Source organism: Solanum stenotomum, chromosome 11, assembly GCF_019186545.1.
Source record: "Solanum stenotomum isolate F172 chromosome 11, ASM1918654v1, whole genome shotgun sequence".
Classification (NCBI taxonomy): domain Eukaryota; kingdom Viridiplantae; phylum Streptophyta; class Magnoliopsida; order Solanales; family Solanaceae; genus Solanum; species Solanum stenotomum.
The window spans coordinates 2846654-2861082 of record NC_064292.1 but is presented as its reverse complement, the minus strand read 5'-3'; the positions used below and the strand labels follow the sequence as shown (position 1 = coordinate 2861082).

General features: G+C 28.1%; 1 protein-coding gene across 1 annotated transcript; it reads left to right on the top strand.

Annotated features, from left to right (window-relative positions):
* The first annotated feature begins 10556 nt into the window (after positions 1-10556).
* LOC125843846 (floral homeotic protein PMADS 2) lies at positions 10557-13781 on the top strand. Its single transcript, XM_049523062.1, has 7 exons — positions 10557-10776; positions 10880-10946; positions 12114-12175; positions 12254-12353; positions 12474-12503; positions 12704-12748; positions 13389-13781. Exons 1-7 carry the CDS (start codon positions 10589-10591, stop codon positions 13542-13544), a joined length of 648 nt encoding a protein of 215 aa, XP_049379019.1. The 5' UTR covers positions 10557-10588; the 3' UTR covers positions 13545-13781.
* The last annotated feature ends 648 nt before the right edge of the window (positions 13782-14429 follow it).

Genomic DNA, 14429 nt, shown 5'->3' with positions numbered 1-14429 from the left:
AAATTTGATATTAGTTATTCAAGTGAAATCATATAGGATTGGAAGTGTCAATTCTGCTACCGGATTACTTTGGAGCACCCCATTCTGAATAACATAAGTAGTCTTGGTTTATAACTTTTTAAAATACTATATTATTATATTAAATTAATTTAAAATAGATTGATATTTTAAAGTTCAATTTCAATATTTTGCGATACGGTAAATCTGTGACAATAGTTTGGTCAACTTCAACTTATATATATTCATATGATAATAATTAGTATGACTTTGGCTTTTCTACAAATATCTCAATTATATCATACTAATATCTTACACGTGTAAAAAAATTAAATAAAATATAAACTCTCTTTGTTAATTAACCACCCAAAAAGAACATTTGAATGAAGATAGAGTAATCAAAGTTTTAACATCTAAATAACTAGTTACTACTATTTTATATATTTGCTAATATAATATATATGAACGTGCATTTGTGAATTTTATAAGTAATTGTATACTTCAATACATTATTCAATATTTTGATAATATTTTTCTTATAAATACTAAATATTATATCAAATATCAAACCTTTTAAAAACTGTATATCAAAAATCATAAGATCTAAATTATGATACTTGAAATTTTAATCTTAATATAATAATTTAATATTTACCGTAGGACCCGTATAGTCTACTATCTTTTACTATCTTCAATCTAGTTTGCTTAAGAGTAAATCATGCAAAGATAGGTAATAGCTAAGCAATAGTGAATGCAGTGATAAATAATGGAAAAATCACTCCATATATATATTTAAGGGGTAATATTACGGATTTTAAGTCTACTTTTAAAATATTATTGCTTATAACAGTTTAATTACGGGTTATAACATATCATTTTTTTATTTATAAATCAATTTAATTTTACTTTATTAAATAATTAGTTTTTTATAATTTTATTTTTATTAAATGATATAAATAAAAAATCTACCATAATTATCTCTTACACATTTTTAGAGATTTACCTTGATTCTTGTTCTTTTGTTATTGACACATTTATTAACAGATCAGTTTTAATTTATAAATTAATTAATTGTATTTTATTAATTAATTTATATAATGTTCATAGCCTAATAGGTGAGAGAAAGAGAAAATTATGAGAGAGAATAAATTCATAATTATCAATTACACCTTTTAAGGAATTTCTTTTACCCCACTTCCACATACCCACATTCTTTTTCCATCCACACCAATTTTTCTCTCTTCCAACTTCTTCATTGTTCTTTTTCTCCATTCAAACAAAAATTGGCGCTTAACTTGATCCTCTCAAAGTTGAATTTTTCAACGATGTACATTAACAAGATCCAATATTAAAACATGTATTCCTAAATTATTGTAATCTTTTCATAATAATTAATTCACTTTCTTTTTCAAAATATTTTTTTTCAAAAAAATTTCAGTGATTGTGGCATGTACACATGTTTATTTGCTGGATGTATTAGCAGTGAAGTTTTTGATATGGGTCACATTGACGTTGATGTAAAATATCGTCAAAGGTACGCCACAATTCTATGGCAGTATGGAAGAAGTGAGAACGTTGATGACACGATTAGTGAGAGTGAAGTAACTGGTATTGTTGTTAGCAAAGTTGATGGACCGAGCATAGCAAAAGAACATGATCTGGATACTACCAATTATCCTACACCAAAATCAAAGAGATTAGTTGTCAGATAGATGATTGACTTAGACTTTCATGATTTTAGGATGTTGTTTATTTTTTGCTTCAGTTTTTGGCAATAATATATACTATGCATTATTGTTACTATGCAGTATTAAACAAATTTTATTGATTTTCATTCATGATGTTTGAAAATGAAGAGTATGTTTTATGTTTAGTATATAAATATACATTGTTAGGCTTAATTAAACCCAGATGGATAAAAGTTGGCCACCAGTTGGATACCAATTTTATGCAGTATTAGTCAAATTTTTCAACCTGGATACAAATTGGATATCAATAGTAACCAGTTTTAGATTGAGATTTTAGTTTGAAAAAAAACTGCATATACAAAGTAATAAGAATTAAATATCTCAAAATTTATTTAGATACCAATTGTATACATTGTTACAATTAGGTTTTCGAAATGGATACCAATTGGATACAATGTTAATTAGTTTAGATTGACTTATTCAGTTGAAATCTTAATAATATGTTGTATTTTCAGCTGAATACCAATTAGATACCAATTTGATACAAATAGACTTAGTTTTTCTAGTTGGATATCAATTTGATACCCAAGTGGACACCAATTTGATACTAACTAAATACCAATTGGATACAAGTAGACTTAAATTTTCCAGTTGGATACCAGTTTAATACCAATTGAAAATATCAATTATATTTTTTTTTCTATTTTCAAGTGAGATATTTGTTGGATACCAATTGGATATAACATTAATTTGTTTTAGGTTATCTAATTTGGTTGAATCTCAATTACTTGTTGATTTTTCAATTTTTCCAATGGGATTACAGTTAGATACCAAATGTATACCAATTGGATACAACATTAACTTGTTTTAGACTGACTAATACCGTTGAAATCTCAATTACATGTTGGATTTTTCAAATTTTCCAATGGGATATCAGTTCGATACCAAATGTTTTCCAATGGGTATAAGATTAACTAGTTTTAGGCTAACTAATTTAGTTGAAATCTCAATTACGTATTTTTTCAATTTTTCCAATTGAATATCAGTTAGATACCAAACGTATGTTAATTGAGTACAACATTAGCTAGTTTTAGGTTGGCTAATTCGTTTGTAATCTCAATTTCATATTTTTTTCAATTTTTCCAATGAAATATCAGTTCGATACCAAATGTATACAAATTGGATACAACATTAACTAGTTTTAGGTTGGCTAGTACACATAATAAATGTTATGAAATTATAATTCATTAACTTAAAAGACAAAATAAATAAAAAAAAAACATGAGTTTGTCACAATAAAACAACCAAATCAAAATAAAAATAAATTATGTCTTTTTTTTTAGCAGGGTAATTTGAACATGTCATCGTGTTGTGTCCCTCTCGACGACATGTACTGCACGTAACCTTAGACCTCTTGAACTTCACATCAGCAAGCCCTTTCCAACGTTCAAGTTGTGGTATTCCTACAGTTCTTTTTGAAATAGACGGCAATAATTTATGCTCCGACACTTTTTGAATTGAATATTTTCATGTTCCATCATAAATTATTGTGTCGGTATTACAGGATACAAAAGTACAAATAACTTTTATACATATGTTATATCAATATAAGAATTTCATACCATTTTTATGCATACTTTTTGTACCTATTTCATGCCAAAAGTAAACACTGATTCATACCAGATTCATGCAAAAAAGAATACGAAATCATACAATTTATAACTAGCAATTATCTTTTATTAAATAAACAATATATCAATTTCATCCCACTATGCACAATTCCAACCAATATAATACCTAAAATAGAAATTGAATCATACCAGATTGGCGACATAAAAATTATATATTTTCATACAAATTTGATCTTACTATTATACCAGTCTGATACAAAATTTACGTCAATTTTTATACCAGAATCATATCAAAAAATTAACAATACTTCTAACAATTAATTGTCATTTATTAGATAAATAGTATACGAAATTCATTCCAATATAATGCCAAAATCGTACCAACATGGTATAACCAATATACCAGTTTAAAAAAAAAATTATGTAATTTTTTAAACCAGAAACATACAAAAAAATGAATGTTCATACCAAAATCTATATCAATTTCAAACAAATTGTATGTAATGTTCATACTTCATAATTAAAACTATTATATACAAATAAAATATGAATATTTTTTTAAGTAACCAGTATACACAATTCATTCAAATATAAGTCCAACATTGTACAAAAAAATGATATGACCAGTATACCAATTAGAAATAAATTCTATGTAATTTATTTTTACAAGAAACCATAAATTAAAAAAAAAATCATACCAAAATCTTTTGCATTTTCAAACAAATATTATGTAATCTAAAAAAAAAGAGTGTTCATACCAAAAACGTCACAATTAAATTCTATTATACACAACCAAAATCCGAAAACTTCTTTCCAGTATCATTGTTCTTAAAAAAATTTTAAGCCTGAGTTGTATAACAATACAAATAAAAAATCGCAAAGAACATCAACCTGAAGGATCCCATCTACCACCATGTGTTTATTAATATTGAGAAGAAACTGTCCATTACAACACAAATGAAAATTATTGGATAAAAATCAACTGAAACTAGTTGTGACAAACAACAAATTATAGAAAAAATTGAGAGGAGAGATAAACATTTGAAAATAATAATAATAATAATAATAATATATTTTTTGAATGAAATTTAACTGACTTGAGTAAAAAAAGGAACACAAATATTCCCTTTTTTATGAATCTCCTAATTTTATGGCACATATAATTATCATTAATGAATTCAAAATTAATTACTACTAACATATCCGTAATTACTACTAAAAAAAAAGAAAATCTGCTTTTTGAATTACTGTTGTTAACTGATTGAGTAAAAAAAGGAAAACAAATATTCATACTTTGTTTTGAATTTCCTTAATTTATGGCAACTATCAATTATCCTTAATGTATTCAAATTAATTAATATAACTTTATCCGTTTTTTACTTTTTAATAATTTTTAAAAATAATTTTTTACTATTATTTTAAAACACATTTATTTTTTTTATAAATTGTTACAACCTGAATTTTTTTATTGTTACAACTTGAAAGTATTATTATACTATCATAACTAAAAATATTAGTCTTATATATGTCATTTATAAAAATTTCACATAAATAATCTATTTATTAGATCAAACAACTTGTTTAAACCAAATGGACTAGGATGTCAATGGACCTCGTGGCCCACGAGATATGTTTCTTAGTCATTCAATTTATATTTAAGTTCTTGGATATTTTATCTAATTTAAAAGGAAAATAAAGTAAATATATCCACAATTTTATGATTTAGAATTGATATATCCTGTATTAATAAAATGGTGTATATATATTCTTATTGTCTAACAAATAATGCATAAATATCCTTTTCGTTAACAAACTTATTTTTACTAAATTTTTTTTTTTTAAAAAAAGAGGGAAAATAGTCGGATAGTATAATGAAGGACAAAGTTAGCTAATACACAAAAGTTGAAAATATTTTAGCCCTTTCTGGAAAATAATCCTAATATTATTTTTAAAATTTCAAAAATATCATGTGACCTAAAAAATCACCTTAACCGTTTTTTACCCCTTTAGATCCTATCCAATTGGGAGAAAAATGATCCCTCTTTTATTCAGTCATCATTCTGTGGTCCTAATAAAAATCTTTTTTTATCGAATAAGCTAGCATCCTATGTTTAAATCATTGGGATGAAGACTAAGTAGAAAAGCGATTGGACTAGATTAGAGGGGTATATCCCCTCCAAATCACAAAATTCGAGGATATATTTTATTCCTGTCCCAAATAACTTATGTGATGTGTGAAGCTAGTCTTGACAAAGTCAAATTTTACATTTTGCTTGAGTTTCATATGGTTTACACAAATGGACAATTCAAGAGAATTGTTTACATTAGTTACAGCCAATGTCCATTAAAGAAAATGGGCTTCTTATATAATTGTACAAGTGATAAAAAAGAAGAAGAGGAAAACTTACTAAATCCTACTAGTTTAGGAGTTAGTTATTTAAATGTACTTTAGTTTATAATATTACGTATCTTATCATATTTTAATGTCTCTAGATACGTTTAGATACATGTATCTCGGATACATCTGATCAAAATTAGGTGTAATTTGTTCTAGATACATTAATCAAAGTGGACTCGCATGTATCTGAGATACATAACAAATCTCGCTCACCTCCCTCGCCTCTCTCCCATCTCGCTTGCCACTCTCCCATGTATCTGGTATCCCTGATACATGCGAATCACACCAGATATATGTGCATATGGTATTTGTAGTGCATGTATCTAATGTGATTCGCATGTATCTGGATACATATAAATCTCACATGCCTCCCTCCCCAATCTTGCTCATCTCTCTATATTTTTGTGTATATGCACTATGGACTACAATAATTCATCTTCCTTAATGAATGATTTTAGACCAATTATTCAAATCTCGTCGATTCAGTCTAAAATGATTTGGAGAGAGATCTAGTTGTTGAAAAATATCACCAAACATATACATGAGGGAAATTATCGAAATACGTCAACTATCATTAGTTATAAAATAGATAAGAAACAAAAAAAGTCACAAAATATTATGATCTCTTTCATGCACGATTGCCATGAGTTATATTTGAAAAACAAGTAGATCTAAGTTGAGTAAGTAGAGCAGTAAGTTAAACTAATATCACAATTCACAAATCTTGGCCCCTATGGTGGGCGTCAAACTGTTTCACCAAAAAATAATACATTTAAATTTGTTATGAGATCAAACACAAACACTGATTAATCTTGAAGTCAGAAGTCCCTTTGTTATAAGCAACCACCTATATAAGGTATTTTTTCCGAATATAATATACCCCACTAATATATTAGTTAGGAAAAGAATAAAAACTTCAATATCTTTTATTTAAAATATAAATAAACATATTATTAGCTTATAATATTCTTTTAGAAATAAAAACAAAAGCTTGTTTTATTTTATATGTTTATTTTTAGAGAAAAGACATAAAGTGACTATTGAAGTTGTTCCGAATTTTCAAAAATACACCTTAACTTTGCGAGTGTCCTATTACCCCACAAAACTATCTAAATCCACAATAAATATACCTTTTTGATTAATTTTAACATCACTCGTGTCGTCACGAAATATGGGTGCATGAAGGACCCTTAATACAACTTCAAACCAATGTAAAATTGTCATGTGGCACTCCCAATTTGCCTTATTTTGAAAAAATATATAGAACTCATGTATTAATTTTTTTTTAACTTTATTAGGAATAGTTTTTAATTTTTCCAATCTTTTTTCTCATCTTCCCTACCATCATTAGCTTACCCATATTTCTTGAGCATCCATGGCTTCCTTCATATTTTTTTTCGTTTTCTCTTTCCTTTTTGGTTTTTGTTTTTTTAAAACTAATGTTATTGTGTTCATTCTTATTCTTTTTTTAAAAAAAAAAAAAATTAGTTTAGTGATTTTTTTCCTCTTACAAATCAAGATTGGGATTTGGGAGTAGTTAAACTATGAAAAACTCAATTTAGGAGTAAGAAGTTGGAGAAGGTGGTGATTTAAATGTCAGATTTGACTTGGTGATATTTTGAGGATTTAAATTTTAATTATTTGACGGTGTTTATTTTGATAAATAAATTAATTGGTGGTAATTTGACAAATAATTGATAGTGCTGCCGCGAAATCCGCCCCGCCACAACGGGTTTGACGATTGTTGCAGCTGGAAGGGAATGGCAGAAGAACATAATTGAGGCAAAGAAGAAAGAGAAAAAGAAAAAAAGAAAAAGAAAGGCAAAGAAATCAGATAAAAAAATTTAAAAATTATTTTTAACACGTGGCAAGTAACTATTAGTGCGTAACATATAAACATTTTTGTATAAGTGGTATTGGGTGAAAAATGGGGTATACATACTATTTTGAAGTTGTTCAGTGAGATAATAGGACACCCGCAAAATTAAGGTGTCTTTTTAAAAATTCGAGACAACTTTAATGACTTTCTGTCTTTTCTCTTATTTTTATAACTCTTTGACATACAAATCTCCATGCACTATTTGATTTTCCAAGAAGCTGAAGAACTTGTTTGTCCAGACTACTTTTTGGACCAACACACATAAAATTGTCCACAAGGCAAATGATTGAGTTTTTGCCAAAACCCAATGCAATTAAACATTAGGACATCAATCAAAACCTAAACCTAGGTCTACAACTAATATTCTTGGTCTTTTGTTTGATTTTTTATCTCAGAATTTTCCTTCATTTGATGGATATAGACATTTTAAGAAAATTTTCCCTCTTTGACCCTTTCAAACCTATTACTACTATAACAAGACAAAACATTTTGATTTTGATTTGATGGTTTAGATTGGATTAATTTCATTTATTCAAGGCACCTAGACAAGACTCTTGCAAGGTCTAGGTTATATTCAAAATTATACGAAAGTTGTCGATCAAATTCCAACTTACATATATTCTACATTTTTACACTATGTCCTTTTGATAAGACTAGACCCTTTAACAAGTTCAAGCTAAACGAGGTTACAGTATTTCTTTTGTCTCAATTTAAGTATCTTAGTTTGATTGAGCATGTGATTTAAAAATAAAAAGAGATTTTATAATTTTGCGATCCTATATTATTTAAAGATATGTGTAACGTATTGAAATATTTTTTAAATCTTGTAATTTTGAACTTACATGTAGAATGTTTGGATTCTCAACTTGTTAAATATAGAAAAAAAATATTGAGATAGGATAAAAAAAATAAGATAATTAAATTGAAACGGAGGAAATACCCGTTTAGGCTTAGGGGTAAGAAGTAGTATTATATCTTCTAAGTAATGACCAAAAGGTATTTTTGGTCTTTATCAATACCATGATCAATTGGAAGAGAAGAAAAAATAATTTTAAGATGACTCTTTTAAGGTGTTTGTTAAAAACAACTATGTCAATATTTAATCCTTATTTATTTTGCACTTAATTAATATATCAATTTAATCTATTTGCTTTTTATATATGAATCTTAATTTGTTATTCATATCTTAATCATGTGCATTTGTTTTTTTTGGTCATTCAACCCCTTGGTAAGTTAAATAGATCTTTGTAACAAAGTTGTAATATCATTAAGTTTAATTTTTTATTAAAGAAATTATGCAAATTAAAGATGATATATGACTCACTGATTACATCCATTTACGCCTACCGCCATTTTCCATCATTATCAACCAATGTTTTAAAAGGCGGGGAGTGAGGCGATGCATTTTTTACAGTACAGGGCGGGGCATAAGTCCCGAGACACAGGGCATAAGTTTCATGGATTTACGAGGCATAGTTTCATGTATATTCAATTTTATAGTTTTATTACTAATAAAATAAGCAAAAGTAAACCTTTCAATGATTTATGATTTATATTTGAGATAAGTATTAATAATCAATAATGAAGAAAAAATCGACTATAATTACTATTTGAGAAATATCATTACACCAATGATAAAAATGAGTATGATTTAAAGCAAAAAAGGTTCAAAAAATAAGTTAAAAACGCCTGGTGTATGTTTTTAATTACCCCCACGATTACGTTTTTATGCTCGGGGCTTACGCCTAAAATTTTAAGACTTACGCTTTATGAATCTACGTCTTTAATTTATGCCCTGGAGCGTTTTTGGTACGCCCCACCCCGAGACTTGCTCTGGGACTCACCCTAAAAACATTTTTGAAAACAGTGTTATCAACTATTGTCGGCATCGTTGCAATAGACCAATATCTACCATCGCCCATAACGATTATCCTGAGTCACAATCGATATTATTAATCACTACAATTAGTCATTAACACACTAGTCTATCATTTTTTATCATCACCACCAACCACCATTACCACATAATAACTACATCAATCACTATAGACAAGCATCATCATCTGTAATGACTATATATCGTCAATCACCAACATTAATATATCGTCAATAACCAATATTATTAGTCTTTTTTTTATGACAAGGAAAACCCGCAGCCGCTACTCTTTAAGTATACACACAGGGTAAAACCACCGCTCCTATGCAATATGCAATGACTTGTAAACCACAAAGGAAAGGTAACCCGCACTAGGAAAGTTCGGTACGACGAGCTCAACCCAGACGGCAAACCCTTTGCTTTCGCTGGTAAGGAATTTCGAAATTGAGACCTCTTATATGAAAGTCTCAAGCCCAAACCACTGGACCACTCCGAAGGGTACCAACATTATTAGTCTTCACTATATAGTCCACCACAATTATCAGTCACCACCCCTAGCTACCATCATCAACCACTACTATTAGTTGCCATCACCACAAGCTAATACTCACAACACCATTAGCCAATACCATTCTCAATCAGCACGGACAACCACTACGTACCACTAGTCATCACCACCACCAATCGTCGTATAATTTTAAAGACATATTTTTTATATTTAGATTTAGTTACCTAAATCTTATGAACATCTTAGATGAGTATTCAATTCAAAATATTTTAATCTTAATAAAAATTACTATTATTATTAAAACTTTGTTAATTAATTAGACAATGGAAAGGAAAAACCTAGGATAAAGAAGTGTAACATAGGGGTAAGATGTTTTTTTATGTTTCATTTAACAAGCCAATAAAGCTAGTATCAAAGGACAAGATATTAATCAGTGGTTTGGCATTGTCAAATGCCCATAAAAAACCCTACTTTGCTGAGAGCATATAAAGTTTCTGGTCTACCAAACCTTTAATAGAAAATACCATTAATCATCTTCCTCTATATCTTCTTCTTCTTCTTAGCTCTTTATTCCAACTTATATTCAATTTCAAGAAGAAGAATAGGTGATCATGGGGAGAGGGAAAATAGAGATAAAGAGAATAGAAAACACAAACAACAGGCAAGTAACTTATTCAAAAAGAAGAAATGGTATAATCAAGAAAGCTAAAGAAATTACTGTTCTTTGTGAAGCTAAGGTTTCACTTATAATCTTTGCTAGTTCTGGCAAGATGCATGAGTATTGTAGCCCTTCTACTACGTAAGTCATGTTTCCTTCAAATTATTCAAAATAAAAAACCTATTTTTTTATGATTCTTAGCTTGTTGAAATTATACTCTCTTTTTTTTGTTGATAATATTAAGGTTAAGTGATATGCTTGATGGTTATCAAAAAGCTTCTGGGAGGAGACTATGGGATGCTAAACATGAGGTATAATTAAATTGTACATGTTTTTTTTTGTTGCTAAAATTATGTTAAATGAGTTGAAACATGAAATATAGGAGTAGATCTAGAAATAGGATGTTTGTGTAGCTTTGTAGATCCCTATTTTTACTGAATATTATGAATGCTTCTTTAAGGATGGATAATAAGGAGCAGAAATTCTGTATGAGATGTTACATCTATCAATAGATCTGGAAAAAAAATAACACAAAATCATCTGATCTCTCTTTTTTTTTTTTGGTTTTCTTTTTTAATGCAATTTCATTGTACTGTTAGTCAACTTTTTGGTACATATAAATATAGTTTTTTAAAAAAAAAAAGAAGAAGAAGAAATTTTGATTAGATTTGTTGGCACTTGAGTCGAAAACCATTTCTCTACTTGAGATAGTGTAAGATCTGTGTACACTTTATTATCTCTAAACTCCACTGCTATGTATATTCAAATTCTGATTGTATTTAGCAAAACAATAACACAAAATCATCTGATCTGTCTCTTTTTTCTGTTTTTTTTTTGGTTTTCTATTTTCTTTCTACCGTTACTCAATATTTTGGTAAATATAATTATAATTTCCTTTATTTTTTAAATAATTTTTATTGTATCTTGCAAAATCATTGATTTCCCGTTACAGTTTCACTACATGATGAAAGGGTAAAAAAGATACTTTTATAACAAGTTGAGCTTTGCATCATGCGAACTAAGGGCTCGTTTCGTTTGAGGAATAAGGGATAATTAATCTTGAATTTAATTTTAGGATGAGTTTATTCCCATGTTTGATTTGGATAAATTGTGGGATGAGTTTGTACGTAGTGTTATTTTTATTTCACATTGAGGATGGAATAAAAATCCTTTGGTAATTAATCTCAAAATATTTATCCCACGCAATAACTTATTCTCAATCAAACGAGCCTTAAGTATGATATTTAAGTTAAGAAGGGTAAAAAGCCGGATCCATTATCCCCGAATTTCAAAAGCTATACGATTTTTCTCAAAGGTTGATATATTAATTTCTTTTAGTCACGAAAAGAAGCAAGTTAAAAAATGGCACATGAGTTGCATATGTTTATATTTGCAACCTCTTGTTGAATCTTGAGTATAATTAATTTGCATTAACAATTTACTCTTTTGTGAATAAATGGAAACGCTTAATAATACAGAACTTGAGCAATGAAATTGATAGAATCAAGAAAGAGAATGACAGTATGCAGGTTAAACTCAGGTAATTAATTTAATTTTCTCATTTAATTATATTATATTATTATTTTTATTTATGTACAAGAGTATGTGTTGTGTGCAGACACCTTAAAGGAGAAGATATCAATCAACTGACCCACAAAGAGCTTCTAATTATGGAAGAAGCCTTACAAAATGGACTTTCTAGTATCAGTGCCAAGCAGGTTAACTAATTAATTACTTTTCCCTAATTTTTATCAATAAGAATATCATGTCTTAATTAATTATACTTTGATTTTGATATCCTTTTTTTTCTTTTTGTTTTCATATTTACTCTTGGACAGTCTGAGATCTTGAGGATGGTCAGGAAAAATGTAAGTGTGTAAATAACGAATATACATGGTATAAATTTGTTTGTTTGAACTCTTCAAAAATGTCAAAGAATGTGTATTGGATTTGTCAAAAGTAATATATTTTTGGAGAATCCGATACGAATATAACATCGAAAGTGTTAGAATCTGCGTAACTTAGATATAAGTTACTAATGTCTATTTATTTGTGGGAAATATATCAGGATCAAATTCTGGAGGAGGAACATAAGCAACTTCAATATGCTTTGGTAAGTCATCATTATAACATAACTTAATTAATTTGCCACATGTACATGCATGTACAAACATGACAAACTATCAACAGTAATTTTATTTATCACTATTATAATATATAATTCTTGTGCATCATGCATTCTCTCTTTCTGAATTAATTAATTGTGAAAACTCTTTTTCACCATATGCCAATGTATATATATTATATATATGTTATGTACATGCATGTGAAGAATTGAAGGTTTTCAATTTTCACACTGCTTATATAGTAAAAACAATTATACAATGTTTTTATATGTTACTCGAGAAAATAGCTAATAAATGACCTCAGTCTATTACCGAATTTTCAACTATACACAAATACTTCATGGAAGTTCTATTACCTCTAAACCTTTAAAAGTGGAATATATAAACCCCTTAAGTATTGAGTTGTGTGTATAGTTGGAAATTCAGATATTTTTGATATGTTACTACTTACTCCCTCAGCATCATATTAGTTGTCAAGTCTATTAAAACTCAAAAAGTACATGTTCCAATCTACTTGTTATTTTATAAAATCAATATACAATTTGAATGTACATAATAACAAATTAAAAATAGATGTTTGCTTAACTAAATTTGTCTCTTCAAATTGTATATTTTTGGATACTAAAGCACCAAAAGGAGATGGGAGCCATAGGTGGAAGTGGAAATATGAGAGGGATTCATGAAGAAGTGTATCATCAAAGAGAAAGGGATAATTATGAGTACCAGATGCCATTTGGCCTACGAGTTCAGCCAATGCAGCCAAATCTACATGAAAGAATGTAACATTATATTATTAATACTTTAAATTGAGATCTCTAATAATTTTAATTTGGGTTTCTACTAGCTAGAAACACTAATTAATTAACTCTAGTTATATGTGGTGAGTACCTAGTTAAGACTTTGTTTCATGTTGAAATTATTACCTAATAGTTGGACTGACTTAATTTTATGGGCTCTTCTCATGGTTTTAATTAAGTACTGAAATGTAGTGACATATTTATATATTATTCTACTTACCTATCTACTCAGTACATTTTTTCAATTTTATTTTGGTCTAGATGGATTCTGAAAACTAGAACTGAATGTACTTGTTTATATATCTAGGGTTTGTACTAGAATATTAACCTAGTTATTCCAGCGTCGTGAACTTATATAATTTTTTCGTCCATTTTTATTTGTCCATGTTTAACTTAACACACCTATTAAAACAATATACAAATGGAGGCTTAATTTTACTATATCACCCCTATTAATTTTAAGTCATCAAAATATTGAAAAATGAATAGTAGTAATTAATAGCAAGGATAAAATGGACACAAAATGATAAATTATCTCTTAGTTTTCTAAACTAGACAAGTAAAATTAGATAACTATTTTTATTCTATCGGACAATTAAAAATGAACGGAGGGAGTAAGGTTGTAATCTATATAGAGAGAGGGATACATCTTTATTGTACTGAAGATTGAAGGGGTCCCTCTATAGTCAGTAAGGCTTTCTTGATTATGTTGCTACAACATCTATTTTTCTTTAGAATACACGTATGAAAATAAGTTGAGTGACAAACTGTAAATTAGAGTGATGCTTATAACAACAAGTGAGTATAACAAAAAAATATTTAAAATGAAAAATTGTTCAAATTTCCAAATCTTTGACTTGATAATGAGTAA

Excerpts from the sequence above, each read along its gene's own strand:
- LOC125843846 (XM_049523062.1), top strand. The coding sequence starts at position 10,589 with ATGGGGAGAGGGAAAATAGAGATAAAGAGAATAGAAAACACAAACAAC. Across the intron at positions 10,777-10,879 it reads TATTGTAGCCCTTCTACTAC|GTTAAGTGATATGCTTGATG; the intron begins GTAAGTCATGTT and ends GATAATATTAAG. Across the intron at positions 12,504-12,703 it reads TGAGGATGGTCAGGAAAAAT|GATCAAATTCTGGAGGAGGA; the intron begins GTAAGTGTGTAA and ends GAAATATATCAG.